Source organism: Cyrtonyx montezumae, unplaced genomic scaffold, assembly GCF_038088225.1.
Source record: "Cyrtonyx montezumae isolate F1298 unplaced genomic scaffold, pur_monq_1.0 scaffold_36, whole genome shotgun sequence".
Lineage (NCBI taxonomy): Eukaryota > Metazoa > Chordata > Aves > Galliformes > Odontophoridae > Cyrtonyx > Cyrtonyx montezumae.
Genome location: NW_027072041.1, coordinates 2059170 through 2079125, shown reverse-complemented (window position 1 = coordinate 2079125; position 19956 = coordinate 2059170). Strand labels below are relative to the sequence as shown.

The 19956-nt window shown below is 37.2% G+C and overlaps 1 protein-coding gene across 1 annotated transcript in view; it reads left to right on the top strand.

Annotated features, from left to right (window-relative positions):
* CCDC171 (coiled-coil domain containing 171) overlaps positions 1-857 on the top strand; it is a 158379-nt gene extending 157522 nt beyond the window's left edge. The window contains 1 exon segment of the mRNA XM_065745478.1: positions 618-857. Within this exon segment, the coding sequence (XP_065601550.1) occupies positions 618-857 (240 nt within the window).
* The last annotated feature ends 19099 nt before the right edge of the window (positions 858-19956 follow it).

Genomic DNA, 19956 nt, shown 5'->3' with positions numbered 1-19956 from the left:
TCTAACCTTTGTAACTATTTGACCGAATATCTGACTCGTTGAAAGAAGGGCTGTGTTCCCCAGCAAAGTACATTCAGTGGATATTCTCTACAATCTCAACAATTCTCAACAAGCTATGCTCAGTGAATATTGTTTGCTCCCAAATTATGGCAAAAGATATTTTAAAGTAATAACTTCAATTGGTAACAAAGGACATTCTTCCTAATAACAATGACAGAGATAAGTTTGTTTACTTGCTTAAGAAAATCAGAATTTAGGAATGATGATGAAGAGGAGTAAATGCTTTCTGTGCATACTTTGAACACTTCAAATAATATGGGCTATAGTTTTATAACACTTACTGGTACAGAATACTGTGGGTGATATTCTTTGTTACTGCTTATTCAAGGTTTATGTATACAAATATATATAATAACCTAAATATATACATAGGTATCATGTATTTTAAAGAAATGCTTGAAACAAAAAATGAACACTTGCAGAAGGTATAATATTACATAAGTATCGAAGGTATAATAATAATATATATACAATTTTTCTTGCTTGCTCAACATTGAATGTAGAATCTTTCAGGATTTGAGTTTTTTATATTACTTCATTTTACTTCAGGAATCAAGAGGGAGTTCATACATCACCATGACTTCAAGCTAGAAATTCAGCCTGACCAGCATTGAATCCCAGATTTTTTGGCATTGCAAGCTGATCTTGACACATCCTACAGCAGTTTTATGCACAATAGAGCCAATTCTCAGTCTTCAGTCTATTCCTTCAGCCTGAATGTCACATCCAGTCCCAAAAGAACAATGGAAAATGGATTTTGTATCAATAATCTTCTAGAAGGAAAAAAATTGCATTAATGTAAAATGATGCAATTAAAGTGCAATTTTGTTGCTACCTTTGGATTGTAGTTCAGCGTTTTTATTTTTTGACATTAATTTTATGGCTTTATGAGAATATGCATTCATATGTTCACATTTCTATGCTTCTAGTTCTTTGCATATCAAAGCAGTTATTTTTTAAACTTTTATTTATTGTGGTTGCTCATTTTTTATGTAATATATTTTTAAATGTTAAAGAATGACACATTTTGGGTAATTTTCCTCAGTCTTAAAAAAAAAATCAATAAGCCATTTTAGTCTCTATCTATCAAAGTTGTTTCATACTTGTCTATTTTAAAGCAGGACTGCAATACTTTAATAGGATTGAGAGAGCTATTTGAAATGTATGCCAATGATTCCTGTCATTTCATGGCAGCCCTGCCATGGTTCACTGAGCCCCCTCTTTTCTCTTGTCAGCTCAACTGAAGACAAGCATTTAGTTGCAAACTTTAAGCAGGTTGTGCAAAACAGAAATGATGTGACTGCTTCTCTTCCTGCACAATAATGTCACTGCTGGTCAATGTGAGAAGGTCAGGTTGCTCCTTGTAAAGCTACATGATACCACTTGCCTATTTGAACAAGTTAAGTTAACTGCTGAATCTGGTCCCTGCAGGCATTGAAAACTCACCCTTTTATCAAGTCTGCATTTCATAAGAAAGAAGAACAATTGTGCAGGGAGGATTTCTGATGATATGTTTATGTACTTTATAAGGACAGTTCCCAAACCAATGTTGCAGGTAATATATTTAGTTTAAGCTGAAAGACTTTGAAGTAATGGCTGTTTTGACCTTCAAATAGACTTCTTTTTTGTTGTTCTTGGTAGGACCCAAGAGTGACGCCCATCTTTGATGCTGACAGAATTTAAAGCAAGGCCATTGCCCTGCATTTTCTGCCTTGTAGCACACAAAAGTAAAATTGTATGTCAGGCCGAGATGTCGGGGAGCTGACAAGATGCCCCAGTGACATTTCAGCTGGAAAGAGCAAGTGTCTTGCAACCAAGTGGTCAAATATCAAATAATAGGTCAAGCAGGAAGGAGCTGAGTTCTAACCACAAAGAGGTTTCTGGTAACTTACTTGACAAGCTATTGGACGCTTTGTGGCTTGACAAAGTGATGTTCTGTTGGGTATCGCTAGACAGACTGTTCTTTATCGCCTTCAGAAGATCAGACATTGACATTGATTAAACTCTTTAACCCTTAAAGGTTAAATTCTAGCAGTTTCATCGTTGTGAATGAGGAACAAAAGAAAATTTGTAATATACCACTTGTTTCCATATTAATCACTGAACTCCCCAATGCTATTAACTTTTGATGTACTATGTAGTTTTTGACAAAAAGATTGAATGCAAAATCTATATAATAGATTGTTTCTTATTATGGACCAGTGATACATTAGAAAAATAATATTATGCATTATGGAATTGGTAGTTTCTTCTAATATGTCAAAGACACGATTTGATTTTAAAGTCCAGACTACTGAAATTCCATTTTTTCTGGAAAACAATATTTGTGTAGATAATATACGGCTTTGATGATCAAAGTCTTCCTAATGCCCTTGTTCTCAGGCACCTGAAAGGCTGACATCGGTCTCAAATACCTGACAAAAGAACTTCAACCAAATACTTTCATGTTTTCAGGTTGCCTTTTGTATAAGCCATTTGCTGAAAATCATGATGTGCATGTGTACACAGCCATGCAAAAACAAATAAATTCTCAAAAAATAAACTCACAATAAAAGTTATCTCATACAGGAAGAACACTCCTTTTCTTTATGCTGATGAATTTAGTCTTGAACACTGAAGACAGAGGCTTTGCTTCCCTCCAAAGTGCTGGCTCTTCTGCTTCCTGAAAGAGACCGATCCTGGTAAAAGTGCAGTAAGTATGGTATTCTTCCTTGACAAATATAATTGCAATGATCTGTTATGTTATGTTAGAATAGAATAATATATTTCATAATATATTGAGCAGTTTTCTCAATACTGCATATAGAAGTGTTTGTGTGTTTCATTTTTAAAATATATTCTCATGGTACTCCATAGTTTCAGCAAGACAGTGCTTATTTCCTTGCTATATTATCTCAACCTATTGAAGAAATTTTGCGACATACTTGTCCCTTCCCTGTCATTGCCAATATGTGTGATATTGTGTATGTTGATACAGAGAAGTTATTTATTTATGAAATCTGTTTTTCTTACTGAAATCCACATCTAGCTGTCACTAGGACTGACATCCTCTAGTTACTTCAACTGCCCCAAGCATTAAGATTGTATAGAGGTCACAGCTATGGCAAACTGACTGTAGTTAATAGAATTAATCTAGCAAGCTATGATTTCTCAAATAAACTGATTTATACACTTTCAGTGAAACAGGTCCTATACCTCATTCAATCTGCTTAGATACTGACCAGCTGAAAGTTACAGACTTTTTCATAAAGCGCTTTGAAGAATCTTTGAAATACGTGTTGTTTGGATGTCAGATGTCTCATTTGTAAAGGGAAGCTCCTCTTTCACATATTGTAAAGAAGCTGTTGAGTAATAAACTGGATTATCATTAAATACTCCAGCATTGCTTATACAGTTGTCTGATAAATTGGAGTTTGTGATAAATTCCAAGCAAATAGAAGAAATCCAGCTGGCAAGATCTTCCACTAGTAGTTTAATGATGATCCCACCAAGGCATTTCTTTCCATTTTGGGGGGACACAATAAAAATCATGCTTGTGTAAAATGTGGCAATGCAGTTTGGTACCAGTAGCTGCCAAAAGAGCATCCATGACTGTTCTATATCCTCTGCTCTCTGTCTTGCTTCAGAAGTTACAAAGTTTGAGATCTTGACCTTTACTTCCAAAGCTGTGCATAGTTTGGACCTGGGATGTCAGAAGGACTGCTTCTACTTAGGGAATCCCAATTCTGCCATCTCTATTGTTCTGTGAGAACAACCAAGTTTTCCTTAGAAGGAAGCCTGTTTTTGGTAGGATTAGAATATTCTCCAGAATTTTTGGAAGATTGCACAAGAAATAATTGATTACAGATCTGCCTTCTGGTAGGCCTAAATAAAATTAATTTATTTTCCTGACAAACAACTCATCTCTAGAAAGAAATTGTGAATTATATGGCTTCGTCTGAATAGGAAGTTTTATGGTTTTTAATACAAACTGTGAGTATGTGTTTGCATGCACTTCTCAACAAAGTGTTTATTGGGCTAACTGTATTATCACTCCACATATTGTAAACAGTAATACTTCAGCAGTCTCAGAGAAGGGCCTTCTAACTATCCTTTTTACCCACACGTATTTCCAAATTCAGTACAAGCTTTACATTAGTTTACATAAGTTTGACCTACAGTTAATTACAGGAGCCTTCTCTGCTGGAAAAAAAAAATTTATTTCTGTACAAAGTAAATAAAGGACAGTTGGGGTTGGAAGGTACCTTTAAAGATCAAGTAGTCCAGGTCACATTCTCAGAACACGGTCAACTGAAGTCACTGAGGGTCATGTCCTTCAGCTGGGACTGTGAATCTGCAATAATGGAGACTATATACAATCTCTCCTATAGATTGACAGTCTATTCCAGTGTGAATTCACTGTGAAAGTAAAAATGCTTCTTCTCTTAAGTAAATGTTGTGTATTTCTATTATTTTACCCATTGCTGCTTGTCCTGTCACTAAGCACTGCATGGAGACTATCCACATCTTCTTTACTTCGCAGGTATTTGTACACCTGAACCTTATCTTCTGCAAGCTAAAAGGATCACAGCTGTCTTAGCTCTTCCATGTAGATTAAATACTTCAGGCCTTCAAGCAGTCAACTTTGTGGACCTTCACTGGACTCATTCCAGCATGTTCATGTCTTCCTTACAGAGACTCAGGAAGTCAACTAGCACTCCAGGAATGCTGAAATCACGGCATAGAGGGAAAAGGTCACACCCCTCAGACTTCATTCAGCACTTCTCCTGAAGTTGCCACATGAGGCTGTTGACATCCTTTTTTATTTTTGCCTCTATCCTCGCAGCTAGAGACTGAGACCAGGGAAGTAAGAGGAGAACACAGCAGGTGAATGACTGTCTGTGTATGGGTTGTAGTGATGTTTAGTGGTGTTCATGATCTCAGGGAATATGGTCCTGGCAAAGAGCAGAATTAGGACCCTGAACAAGTTCTTTGCCTCAGTCCTTCCTGGCAGCTAGGCTTCTTCTGCCTCTGACATTCCTGAAACTCACATCCCTGAATCTCTAGATGAGGGCTGGTGAGCAAAATCCCTCCTACTACAGAGAATAGCAAGTCTGAGATCAGTTCAGACTGAATGCATACAATCCTATGGAGCCTGATGACACTTATTCTAGGTCTTGAAATTACGTTCTGATATGGTTTGCAAACTGCTCTCCATTATATATTTGAAAAGTCATGGCTGTCAGATTAAGTCCCCAGTGACTGGAAAAAGGAAAGCATCACTCCCATTTTTAAGAAACGTAAAAACGGATGACTCAGGAAACTTCAGACTTGTGAGCCTCACTTTGGTGCCTGGGAAGATCATGGAACAGACCCTCCTGAAAACTAGGTCAAGGTATCCTCAAGTTGAGAAGGTGATTCAAGATATCCAGAGCTGATCGTGCCTCTGATGGCTTCTGCAATAGAGTGACAGCCTCAGTTGGAAAAGAAAGAGCAACTGATATCTTCCATCTAGACTTGTGCAAGGTCTTTGATATGGTCTCACAGCACAGTTTTATCCCTAAATGGGTGAGATACGGATTTGAAAAGTAGACTATTTAGTGATTAAAGAATTGGTTGGACAATTGCAGTAGAGGGTTGTGGTTGATGAGTCTATGTCAAGGAGGAGGCTGGTGATGAGTGGTATACTTCTGGGGTCTGTCCTGGGACCATTGCTCTTCGGCATCTTTATCCATGACCTTGACAGTGAGACTGAGTGCATTCTCAGTGTGTTTGCTGATGACACCAAGCTGGGTGGTACAGTGGATACAACTGACGGAAGAGGTGTCATCCAAAGGGATGTGGATAGGTTTGGGAAGTAGGCCCACATGAGAGCAGTAATGTTCATAAGGGTCAATTGCAAGGTACTGCACCAGAATCCAGGCAATCCCAGATATGTGTACAGGCTGAGAGAAGAACTTGAGAGCAGCCCTGTGGAGAAAGGCTTCAGTTTCTGGTGGACTTGTCATTAGCCACCCAGCAGCATATGCCTGTATCTGGGAAGGTCAACTGCATCCTGGGCTGCATCAGAAGAGGGATGTTCATCAGAGTGAAGGAGGTGACTGTTCTCTGCTCTACTCTCATGAGGTCTATCTGAAGTACTGAGTCCAGGTCTGAGGCTGCCAGCACAAAAGGTATGTGGAGCTGTTGGAACGTGTTCAAAGGATGGCCATGAAGATGATTAGAGAGCTGGAGCACCTCTCATTTGAAGACTACCTAAAGGGGCTGGGCATATTTGGTCTGGAGAAGAGATAGCTTAGGAGTGAATTCATTAGCAAGGAGCTTATTAACAGAAGAAAGATGGACTTTTTACATGTTTTAATAAGACTAAGGGGCATGTTTTTAAACTAAGGAGGTGATATTTGGGTTAGATGTTTGGAGGATGCACCACCCTGGAAGTGTTCAAGGCCAGGCTGGAAGGAACCCTGGAAAACCTTATCTGATTGGTGGAAACCCTGCCCATAGCAGCAAGATTGTATGATGCTTAAGATCCTTTCCAACCCAAGCTGATCAGTGAGTCTGTGTTTCTATGATTCTATCATTCTATCAACGATTTGGGCAAGAGCACATTCTTGTCTTATGGTCAATTTGGAGTCAATGAGGTCTTCCAGAGTCTTTTCTGCTGTGTTTTTCCCTATTCAGTTTGTCCCCAGCCTGTCTTAGATCCCTATCTCAGACACTCCTCTCAGCTTTTTCTCAACAGCAAACTTCTGGAATGTGACTGCATCTCACTAATGAAATTCTTAGGCAGTACTGACCCCAGTACTAATGCTTGTGCTACACAGCTAATTACAGATGTACAGGTGGATCTTGTGCCACTGATCACAACCCTCTGACCCTAGCTGTACGAAGAGATTCGAATTCTTCTTGTTTGTCATATACCTAGTTCTTATTTTCTTATTCGGTGGCAGGTCATTTTGCTGCATAAAGTGGTATTAAGACTGTCAGACACTGTGAAAGTGCTGTGTTAAGTGATTTTTTGTTGTTGTTCTAAATTATTATTTTTGTTACTTGGTATTTTGATCAGTTGAATAATTTTATCAATGAGAGCAGCATTTGATCATACTAGTCATTTCTGTACTTGAAGAGTTGTCAGTATTTATTGTTATCCAAGTCTGCATATTTGGTGGTATCATCTGTGACCTAAAAGCTATTTAAACTCTCTTTTAAAATACAAAATTGCATCAGAATAATTTTTCTCTTGATGTTTGCTGTTGTTTAATGAAAGACCAGTAAACCTTGTTCAGTACAAATGTCATGGTTTTGTGGTTTTTGTTGTGTTGATATTCCACATCATGACATCAGTGTGGTATGTTGGGAGCTGAACTCCAGAGATACAGATCAGTTCTCTCCCTTTATAACTCAAAGGCATTAGAGTACACTGCGCAGCAGTATCCACCAGTGCCTTATATTAAGCCTTCTCACTGCCGCGCCTCAGGTTCGATTCCCGGACGGGAATACCCAGAATGCAGCTGGAGCATTAACTCTTCCAACTCCCAACACACCGCATGATGCCATAGTGTGGCATATCAACAACACAACAAAAAACACAAAACCATGACAACAAGTTAGATACAAATCTTTATTGGAAGAGTATCTTTCTTCCATTGTTGGAGCTTGACCACAATGTTTTTCTCTCAATTTTTGATCAGCACTGAAATTCTATATACTTGAAATTTAAACTCACAGTGTGGATCTGCCAGAACATTCTTCCCTGTCTTTGCAGTTATCATCTTGCCTAGTATAATATTAGTAAACTTTGCTTGATTCAGCTTCATAAACTGGTCCTTTTTAATCAATCATTTCACATTATGCTCTTTGTTATAACCCAAAAATTTACCTTTTATAGTGTCTTTTTTCCTCCATGCTAAATACTGAATACCAAAACAATGGAATTTAAAGTGATCTTATCATACATTACAAGTGTTTGTCTCCTTTATGAATGATGGTTTTGGATTAAAAGTGGTATAAATACATGCTCTTTCAGATTATGTACCTTTACCATCATTTTTATTTTACAGATGTAGACTTGATTTTTAATTAGGTCTCTGCAAATAGATCTTCCATATCAATGGGAGATGGAAGGTGATATGCTCTTTGTCATGCTAATATAGATCTTTTTTTACAGTCATTAGGAGCGCTGAGTAGGAATTTTGTGCAGTAAATACAATTTTATATATTGCTAATATTAATAAAAAATGTTTCTTTACAAACCAGGCATTCAGCAGTGCAGAATTAAATGGGTCTTTGTCTGCCATTTCTGGTGTCCAGTGGCAGGATGCATTATATTGAGCAACTTCAAAGAAAAGGATGAATTGTCTGAAAACTAAGTTGTTTCCTGTGAATGCTCAGTAGTAGGTAGAGCCCACCAAACAATTTTTCTTCACATCCTTGTTCAGTACTCCTACTTCATTTCTCTTAGTAAGATGACACTATTAAATGATCATTGTTGATCCTAGATTGTCTTTTCATGGCTTTACTATGCCTGATTGAAACTTCTGAAGTTGCTAGATTTTGTTATGACTTATTGAATAAAAGTCATTAATTAAAAAATAAATAACACTGAATTCATTCTAAGTATAAATGCTGTGAACATTACTGTTTAATTTTCACTATTTTCATGATGAACAAATGTATAGTCTCCTAGTGCAGGATTTTAAAAATGAAAGCAAATTATATTCAATACATAAACAGGTTTTTTTTGCATGATACATAAGATAGCTGATATATAACAGCCTCAGTAACTGTTCACTTGTAAGCTCTTGAATGGCTTAATTTACAGGAATATCTTGGTTCTGAATGTTCTGGCAACAAATATTATAGACTGTAGTGAACAATATTCTGTTAAGTAATTAATCATACATCTTTTACACTTTACAGGGATAATACAATTAGATGGAAGAACATGGCATATGTGTATGGTAGTAGTACATTTGTATGAATCAGGCAATATTTTCAGTACCTTCAGTATATGCTAAGTTTGTTGATTTGCCATCCCTTAATGACTCCACACATAAAATCTCTTCAATGCATACGGATCTGCAGGCACACTGGCTGACACCCATGCTATATTTATTCCATAACATCCCAATGACATTTGAGACTTTAAATTAATAAAAAATGGTTTAAAATAATTCAAAAATCTCTTGTTCACACTGTAGTTATTCAAAAGCAAGAGAATTAAGAATTAAATATGAAGTCCTTTCCTACTTCTGTGCTATGTGAAGGCAAACAATAACATGGGAGAAATCTTTCCGGCAATGTATTTGTTGGAGAATATGCATTCTAGTTTCAGGCTTTATTCTCAATTGGCTTACTGATACAAGTTTATGTCAGACATTTGGGTTGGGAAGCTGTATTATTAAAGCACTGACCTTAACGAGAGTCATGCAGCTAAAATCCTGCACAGTTCTTTTAAAATGTCAGGTGTTAATGTTATTTAAATGCAGTATTTGGTGGTTTAATTGAGTCATGCTTCGTTGTCTTTTACTGCACATTAATGCCAATGAAACACTGATTGTTGACAGAAATTTCTCTTCAGCAAAGTATACGCTGACATATCATGCTGGTAGAAGGGTAGAGTGGAAGGCAGAATATTCTTACCCTGCTGGAGTAGGAATCCTATACTGTCTAAATGGTGGCAATTTTCATTATACGCTGACAGGAAATGTGAACTAGATTTTTTTCTTGTATATGTTTTCGTGCTACCTTTTGAGAGGACTGATAAGACAGACCTGTTGGATCTCTAGATAAATCTCAATTTTTTTTTTGATGGGTGTGTTACATAAGCTAGCAAATGCACCTTGAAAAGTGCAAAGCCAACTTCAGAAACATTTGTGGTGTGAGTACTTTCTGATAGCTTGTAAGCTTCCATAGGATATGAGAAGCTTTTCCTCGTGTCTTTGTCTAAGGTTAGAAAAAATAACATTATGTTCTTTCTCCATATATTTCTTAATGTTAAATCTCCACGCTGATCTAAAAACATCAAGGGGAAATAGGCACAGACATAGCATGTAAGATACAGAAAACTGTAAATTGTGTACTCAGAAACAAACAAGAGCTCTTGAAGTGAAATGTGAGAAATAGTGTACATTGGTTTTCCTACAAAACCTTGAGTGCACAATAGGTAGGGTTTATTTCATACTGTGCTTCTGTGAGGTAGAATAACTGTTCCAAAATAACCTCCTCTTATGGACAGCTGCTAGAAGTTTCTTTATTTTGTCTGATGTAGCCAGCAAACTTTTCTAGTCCCATAGGGTTTTGTCATGTATTTGGTCTCTGTGCTTTTGAGAATTTTTCTCATGACTGCAGGATATTTTCTGGAAGTCATTAGAATTCTGTGTCCTGGAAATGAGTTTGCTCATGACTCACAAATTTTTTATTTTTTGCAAGTCAATGTAATTTTTTAACTTAATGTCAGGCAGCCTGGTTGAAGTCTGCAACTGAAAATGGGCTCAGTTTGTATGGATCTTTTGATATATTGTCTGAACTTCTGATTCTACCTTATTTGGTGACATTAGGATAGCACACTTTGGTTCTTAGAAGTTCAACTAAGAATTTTAGTATTATGTGAGAGGAAAAAGTGTAATTAAGTGCTTGAATCTTTTGTGAGTGTTAAATTACTCACAGATTTTCCATAGACAGCTGTAATAGTGTTTCTTAGGAACAGCAACTCATTTAAGTGTCTGTTTTTATGGATTTAAATAAATATATTCAGCTTTCTTATGGTGTTGAAGACACTATGAAAGTTTTTGGAACCAGATCAACAACTTCACAGTACAAATAATTGGCTTCTTCCAAGCTCTGCCCTGAGCCCCTTGGTATATGGTGGAGAGCTGTATGGTTTAGTGAGCAGGGCCTGTAGGAATTTGATCCTTAGGACCCAATTCTTGTATCTTGCCACTGGTTCAAGAGGAGTAAAAAAATAAATAAATCATAATCATAATAAAAAAAGAACCCTTCCAGCTTCTAGAAACTCAAAACTTTTCTGCAGATTGCACTGACCAATACAGAGTGATGAAGCTGTATGTAGACTTGTGGGAACCTAGTGTAGCTGAAGTAAAATTGTTCATGAAGTGTTTTTGTTCATGAATAGCTTTAATTCTAGTCAGTTGGTCAAAATGCTCCGAAGAGGAAGGCATGTAAAAATGACCAATTAAGAATACTGTAATAATATTTTCCCAATATTTTTCTACTTTAGGAAAATAAGTTAAAAATGGAGACCAGCTATACAAAGCTTAAACTGCGAAAGACCAGACAGAAAGGATTTTTGCATCTCTGAGTCTTTGGAGGACATGAAGTAACTTGTAGTCTTGTACTGCAGCAAAGAAGGGGTTTGTGTGATTTTACTAATTAATTAATATTTCAGATGGTTGGAGCACTTCCCTTATGAAGACAGACTAAGGGAGCTGGGAGTGTTCAGCTTAGAGAAGAGAAGGCTGGAGGGGGAAGACATTGTGGCCTTTCAGTGTAGCAGGGAAATCTGCTTTTGACTCAGGTAAATAGTGATAGCACAAGGGGGAACAGTTTTAAACTAAAAGAGAGGAGATTTGGATTAGATGACAGGGAGAATTTTTCACTGAGAGGGTGGTGATATGCTGGAAAAGGTTGCTCAGAGAGTAGGTGATCCATCCTTGGAGCTATTCAGCATCTGATTGGATTAGGACCCTGGTCAGCTTGATCTAGTACTTGATTTAGTGGCTGGCAATCCAGCACAAGGCAAGGGTGTTGAAACTAGGTCATCTTTGAGGTCACTTCCAACCCAATCAATTCTGTGATTCTGTGATATGGGCAGAAGATGCTGGCAGTGTCCCTCTGTCAGAACAAAAACCCATCATCTTTCATGCCAACTTCTCCTTAAAAGAAGACAGAGGAACAAATAAACATAACCTCAGATATCCCTTCATCATGTAATCCCTTTGTCTGTGAGCTTGAATGTACATTTTCCTAAATAAACATTTCTATTCATTTTTGCTGCAGTACATTAAAAAAATCCTCAGATGAGAACTGTTACCTATCAACAAAGTTGTTTCATGGCTATCTCTACTATACTAATATCCTGAAGTTTGTGAAGGTATTCTACTTTACTGAAAGTGTACATTTTCTTATGTGAAATATTCTTCTACAATTGTAACATTTACTAAGTCTTCGCTAAGCATTTGTGAAATACTTATGTTGTTTGTATTTGCACTTCCATACTTGGTTGATTGGCTGATCACTGCACAGGGAAAGAGTAAATGTAAGAATTGATAAATAGAGTCAATTATGAAAGTCTGAGATCTCTTTTTCAGTAACCTAAGATCAAATGCAGCCTGTTTTCTACACAAATAAAATTAAATTTCTATGCTAAAGAATCCTCCATTCATTTACTTTTGAGGAGAAATCTGCCTGTAGTAGTCTTCTGTGGGCACAGGACCTGACCTGACTGCAAAAGTTACATTCACAAGGCAAATAATACCATTCTCTGCAAAAGAAAATAAGGTTTCTTTCCCTATCAGAAGCAAGCAGTTTAACAGTGAGCTGAGCAGGAGCGTATTTCCCATTTCAGCAAAAATGTTTCTGTCTCACGTACACACACAGCTTGACTTCCTGAAGGGTACAGATTAAACAGTTGGGGTTATTTGAAAAAGTGTCTGAAGTCCTCCTTCTAGCCAGAAAGAATTGCACTATAAAGATTTATAATTTGAAAGGGAGGAGTTTCCTCTTTTTGGTGCAGCACAAAAAGCCTTGGTTTCTTTTAATAACTGAAATGGTTTCTACCTCTGTCCGAGTCTGCAAGAACCTCTTACAAAGTTCACAGTGTAGTTACAGTTCACCGTGTAAGATAGTCGAGCACAAAGTTATTCCTTTGTACAGCTGCTAGTCATCTTTGTTCATTGTTGTCTAATTCACACCCAATTTAGCAACTGTAAATCTGAGGCTCTAAGAAGGATATAAATCTTAGGGACATGAAGTTGAAAGGTTTAGAGCTATCTGAGTTAATCTGTGAAGCTTTATTCCTGAGGAAGGTGACCAAAACTTCACTGTAATAGTAATAAGAACTGGTCTTTTTAATTTTTTTCTTCCCTGCCTTTTAAATTCTACTTTTTTATTTTTTTCCTCTTTGTCTGCTTTATTTCTCTCATTATGTTTGACTGTATATCTAATATTTTCCCCACAAAGAAAAGTATTTTTTTTCTGGAGTGAAACAGTTCTCTAAGAATGAAGAAAGAAGGAGAGTAGTTCCAAGTAGTGAAACTTCGAATGTTTCTAGTACAGTCTTGTGTTAGAGAAGAGCTTAATTATTCTAACAGAAATACAAGCTTGCTGAACTGAGTTGTAAACTCTGTACTATAGTTTTGTTCTGAATACCAACATAAATAAATTGTAAAAGATATTTTAACATGTTTTATTTGCTTTGGTTATTCATATGGTGAGAGATTAACCCCCCCCAAAAAAATGTATCCTGTCCAGAAGGAAAACATTATTTTACCCTTAGTAATTCTCCTTTTCTTAAAATAAATAAGTTATGTAATATTCATGATAACAAAAAGTTTTGAAGATAGAAACTTAGAGAAGTGTAAGACTGATAGCAAAATGAAGATAATCAAAATCAATCAATTCACTCAACACTTATGCAGAACACGTAATGTGCTTTGCTAGATTCCAACCCAGGTAAAACCTTGGCATTCCTAATACTATCCCTGCATGATTGAAGACAACTCTGTATTTCTGGGTAACATGCTCCATGTATCAATGTTATGTACACTTCACTTTTAAGTATGAGTTTGGTTAGGTGGTCCTTGCTCATCCATGCATGCATCCTTCTACCCTTGCTGGATTTCTCCTTGTTGTGATAGAACTTGGAAGTGGTGATCTTCAGCTGTTTCCCTCTTCAATTAATGAAATGATGAAAACACAGCCGGTAATCATGCCAACTCTTCTTGCCCATCTGAAAACTATTTACATGAATAAAATGGAAATGAGATTTAGGTGGGAGCTGTTCTTTCATGCCTACCTAGAACTATCAATTCTATAGTTGATAATAAGCAGGAGTAGAGTACACAATTACAAAGACATATTGGCTATTACCTCGTGGCCAAATATCAACAGAAATACAGCTGCATCTTGACATGTTGTAAACTTGAGACTTTCAAACACTTTAATTTTGATGGACTTAATTATTGCATAGACCTATCCAGGCTAAAAAGTTAGTCTGTATCTCAAAATAAATTGTTTAATGGTATTTGTAGCAAAGAAAGTTGCTATACTTTCCTCATCCATACTTCAGGTTTTGCAAATAGGTATGGAATTATTTCTACGGATAAAATTTGTTCTTATTGCTTTCCATGTCAAATGGGAGAAATTCTAACAATAGTAAGGAAATTGTTTAAAACATTTATTTCTTACAATTGGATAATAGAACCTCTGTGCAGATATATACATTTTTTTTAATGAATACAGAAATAGGTGGTGAGTAAAGAATAGATAATACAACATATGGATATAAGTGGAATAAATAGATATTGCTGATGATCAGAAAATGAAAGGGTTGGTAATAGCAATTAATGACTCTGAAGTCTGCTACTCTGTTCTGTAAGATGTTAAAACCATATCTGAATACAGGAGGGGATTAAAATTCTTACTGATTGGTTGATGAGCAAATGGTAAGGTTTAAAAGCAAAGAATTGACCAATATACATTATATGTTGGTATAATATACATATAATTAAACTCATCACTTTGAATAAACAAAGGTTGATACCCCATATTCTGTAAATTCCTGAATTGATTCTAGATTGAGGGCACTTCAAAGATCTGATGTCTTGTAAACTAGAAATCATCTTCAGAAGGTTTTTTTCCTGCAGCAGATGTTCTGCAAGAAACGTTTTCTGCTGCATAATTTTCACTCTATTCTCCTACTGATTTAGTAAGCAACTTTTGATAGATGAACTGATAAAACAGGCCCCAAAACAGAAACAATCACTAATAAGTAGTCAAAGAAGTGCATCAATTTAATCAGCTGTCAATAACCAGGTGTGAAACTATTATAGATGGAGTCAGCCTGGTCATATTATGAATGGAAAGTAGGAGTGGTACTTTGTCAGGAGGACTAAAACTATACAGAAACGAAGGTAGTATATCTTCTGTGTGAAATCCTGACTACTAAAGTCAAGAGGAAATTCTGGCCTTTTATTTCACCAATAGAATCATAGAATGGCTTAGGTTAGAAGACTTCATCAAATCATCGAATTCCAGTGCTTTCCCACAGGCAGGGTTGCCAACTACTCAATCAAATACTAGATCAGGTTGTTCAGGGCCCATCCAACCTGGTCTAGAGCACCTCTAGGGACAGGGCAACCACAACTTCTCTAGGCAACCTGTTTCAGCACCTCACCACTATATCAGTAAAAACTTCCTCCAGCATCTAATCTAAATCTCTGCTCCTTTAGTTTAAAACCATTCTATGTTGTCATATCTCTGTCTACCTGTGTAAAAAAATTTATTTCTGTCCTCTTTATAGTCTGCCTTTAAATACTGGAAGGCCAAAATGAGGTCTCCCTGCAACCTTCTTTTTTTTCCAGATTGAAAAAGTCCAGCTCTCTCAGACTTTTTTCATAGGGGAGGTACTCCAACCCTCTGATTATCCTCACATCCCTCCTCTCACATCCATAAACTCCACATCTTTCCTGTACTGAGGGCCCCAGACCTAGATGCAGTATTCCAGCTGGGGCCTTACAAGGGCAAAATAGAGGGGGACAATCACCTCCCTTTCCCTGCTGACCACTCCTCTTCTGATGTAACCCAAGATACCTTTCAGGCTGCAAGCACACACTGCTGGCTCATGTTAAGTTTTTCATTTACCAGGACCCCTAAGTCCTTCTCGGTGTTCTACTGTCAAGGATTTCCTCTCTCAATTTGTATACATATCTGGGATTATACCAATATTACATCCAAGATGGACACATAAGAAACTGCAAAGATGCTCAGTGCTTTAAGGAATGTTAATGAGGAAATGAGATTTTCAGTGTTTCTCTTCTGGGTTAAGTAGGTGCTGTAGATCTTTTTGTTGGTACAAATAGTAATACTCACTATTCCTTCTCTTGTCTCAAAGATGTTGAAAGTAAGTACTTGAAACCCATTTTATGATTGTTGAAAACACTGCCCAAAGAATGTGAGCTAGATTCAAACATTCAGACTCCTTAACTTCTATGGGTCTCATTTCCATAATCAGTTGTTCTGTCAAATATTTAAGTAAATTTTAAAGTTTAGAAGAAAGTGTCTGTCTCATGACCACATGGTGTCACCTGCTTACATTAAGTTTATAGATAGATAAACACATAGATTTCCCCATTTTCCTTTTTATGTCTTTTATGTACTTAACTTGTACTGACATTAAAAGACTGTCCTGTCATAAAGTGGTTGCACAATCAGAAAAGATCTGTAGCACAAATAACAAAGAAAGTAGGAGAAAGTGGGTCAATTCTTGACATCTTCTGAAAGCACAGAAACTTTTCTACTGACAAAAACACACACGGAGAAGGCTGAGGTACTCAACAAGATCTTTGTCTCAGTCCTTACTGGCAGTCAGGTTTCCCATATCTCTCAAATCCCTAAACATCTAGAAGGAGTCCAGGGAATTTAACTCCCTCCCACTGTAAGCAAAGAGCAAGTCTGAGACTACCTGATGAAACTGAATATGTTCAGTTTATGGAGCCTAATAGCACACATCTCAGGTCTTGAAGTTACGTTCTGATGTGGTTTGCAAACTGCTCTCCATTATATATTTGAAAAGTCATGGCTGTCAGATTAAGTCCCCAGTGACTGGAAAAAGGAAAGCATCACTCCCATTTTTAAGAAACATAAAAACGGAAGACCCAGGAAACTTCAGACCTGTGAGCCTCACTTTGGTGCCTGGGAAGATCATGGAACAGACCCTCCTGAAAACTAGGTCAAGGCATACTCAAGTAGAGAAGGTGATTCAAGGTATCCAGAGTGGTTTCATCAAGGGCTGATTGTGGCTCACCAAATCCAGGACTGTGGCAGCCAGCATAGGAAGTATGTGGAGCTGTTGGAACGTGTTCAAAGGATGGCCATGAAGATGGTCAGAGGGTTGGAGCTTCTCTCATTTGAAGACAGCCTGAGGGAGCTGGGCCTGTTCAGTCTGGAGAAGAGAAGGCTCAGAGAAGACTTCATTGTTGCTTTTCAGTGTTTAAAGGGAACTTACAAACAGGAGGAAGGTGGACTTTCCACATGGTTTGATAAGTCAAGGAGGCATGTTTTTAAACAAAAAGAGGTGAGATTTAGATTTTATGTTTGAAGGAAATTTTTAACTTATGGGTTGGTGAAGCACTTGAACTGGTTCCCCAGAGAAGTTGTACCCCATCCCTGGAGGTGTTCAAGGCTAAGTTTAATGGACCATAAATCCTGGGCAGCCTGACTGACAGTCCTTCCCAGTGTAGGGGTGTTGGAGCTAGATGTTATTTAAAGTCCCTTCCAACCCAATTTGTTCTGTGATTCTCTGATTATTCTGAAGTGCTGACTCTCCTATGCAGCATGTTATTGCTCTGGTACTGATGAAGCTGAAACACACTGACACCACTGAGGACTGCTAGCTTTTTTTTACATTCCTATCACATATTCAGACAGCACTGCTATGTCATCTACAATCTTTTTCACTTGCTTTGCTTCATTCCTATCTGGTGCCCTTATTAGAGCCTTCAATTGATTTCTGCTACTGCATCACGCAGTCAATTGTAACACTATGCAGTGCAGGATCCAAGGAAAAAAAATGCTGCTGTGATTACTACATGGTTTGCCTATAAGTTGTTCAGGATTCCCTGCTGTTTGTTTTCATACAAGATTCCACACAGTTTCTAGCAAACCCAATGATCTCAATAGCAAAGCTACTATGATAAGATCACTATGAAGATTTCTTTCTGTTTCTCTTGCCCAGCCTCATTCAAAAAGTGTGGAAGTCGATTATCACTCTGTTTTCAGTAGTTAGCACTGCTCTGTATTATTTCAAGTTGTATCAGACGGGGGAGGTCACTGTTCAAATATATATTTCCAATGGCACCTTTTAACAAACTAACAACCTCATCAGATAAGACAACTGGGTAGTTTACTGCATTGCTCTATTGTAGCGACTTTTGTTCCATCTACTCTTCATCTGAAGAGCCTACTATTTCAGTAGAAACAGTGAAATATTAAAATTCATAATTTACAGAAAGAAGCTGAGGATCAGAGAGATTGGCCTCAAATACTTGTCAAGAGCAAATTTTAAGATAAAATTATAGGACCCAAATTCTTAACCTGCCTGTCAAAACACCAAATTAATTTTTTTGGTGTTTTCTTTCCTTGTCCATTCCATCCATTAAAAATAAAAACAAAACCACAACACCAACTTCAGAAATAATATTTGGTTGAGACTTTCAGACTCAGGAATTTCAAGATTTTCTTCCAAGATTGTTTTAATCAAAAATGAGTTGCAACTTCCCTTAGAGACGCCTATTCCAACCTGAAAACTAAATTAATTGCCAAACTTAGTTCTGGAGAGCCTGTTTGTGAGAACAGTCCCTTTTTTTTAGTGCTGCCATGTACAGAAAGTCTATTCATGGTATAACCTTGTTAGATTTTGTAAGATGTGTTAATTCTCCTCCTTTTTTAAAAAGTAGTTTTATAAAGAAGAGTATTAGGATCATTGGTGTTGTGTTTGTCCTAGTGCATCTGTTGAGTTAGTTATGAAGGCAGTTAGGAAGCATGGGTGGGTTACACATGTGTAATCTGACTTTTATGATTAACTGCTTTAAAGTGATAACTAAATATATTTTTGAAAATGAGTAAAGTGCATTTATTTCCCCTTTACGTTCACTTACAGAATTGGCACCAGTTCTCCTTTTTATTTTCCTCAATCTGCCATATTAAGAAATAGCCGTGCTGATAGTATCTGACAACACTCCCACCCCCTCCTATCTGAAAACACATTTAGCTTGTTCCTTTTGAGATGTTCAGATGTATTCAAATATTATTCAAATATAACTTTTGTTGAAGATATATACCTGCAGCACATCAAATTAATCCAATGAATAATGCATGTACTTAGAATGAAATCTAGCAAATCACTGAAACCGAACAAGAGGTTTAAAAAGAGACAGAAACAGAAATAAAGCAACCAAACAAAAACAAAGTTTACAATTGGCTTATTTTCTTTTTGGACACCTAGCAGTAGATCCCATTGTCAGTGGGAGGAAGGAAAGAAGACCTGCAGGTGTGCTCAGATATGCTATGTGTCCCTGCAGATATACAGTACATTTATTGATTGTCTGTCTGAAGACTTGACTCAGGTATCCAGCTCTATTTTTGCTTTTCAGTGCTAGACTGTCAGTCCAGCATATTTCCGTTTCTAAGGGTTGAAAGATACATTTTGCTATCTATTATTCCCACACAGAAACCAACCATATCGGTGGGCAAACCTGATGGGCATTCAAAGCATGTTGTTTTTCTGGCAGAATGCCACAGCTGGCCGTGTGGATTATGGGCTGAAGAAGATATCCCTAAAGGAAACCAGTTACTAACCTGCTACAAGCATTATAATTTAACACTGGAGTGAGGTGATGTTGGGGCAGAAAGTATTTTTCTACGAGGAAAGTCAACAAGAATGAGTTTCTAAAATTATTTTGAGCTAACTCAGCATATCTTTTTGACTTGTGACAGCTAGATTTCTGCAGCACTGAACTCAACCCAGCTATCTGTTTGCATACACAAGATGCTGACTCCCACAGTGCCTGGCAGGGCTTTGCTAAGAGGGTTTTAAACCCATTTCTTTTACAACAGAAAACACAGCAGAAGTTTTCAACTGTACAGTTCTTTCTCTCTGTTTCCCTTCTGGTCACGTAC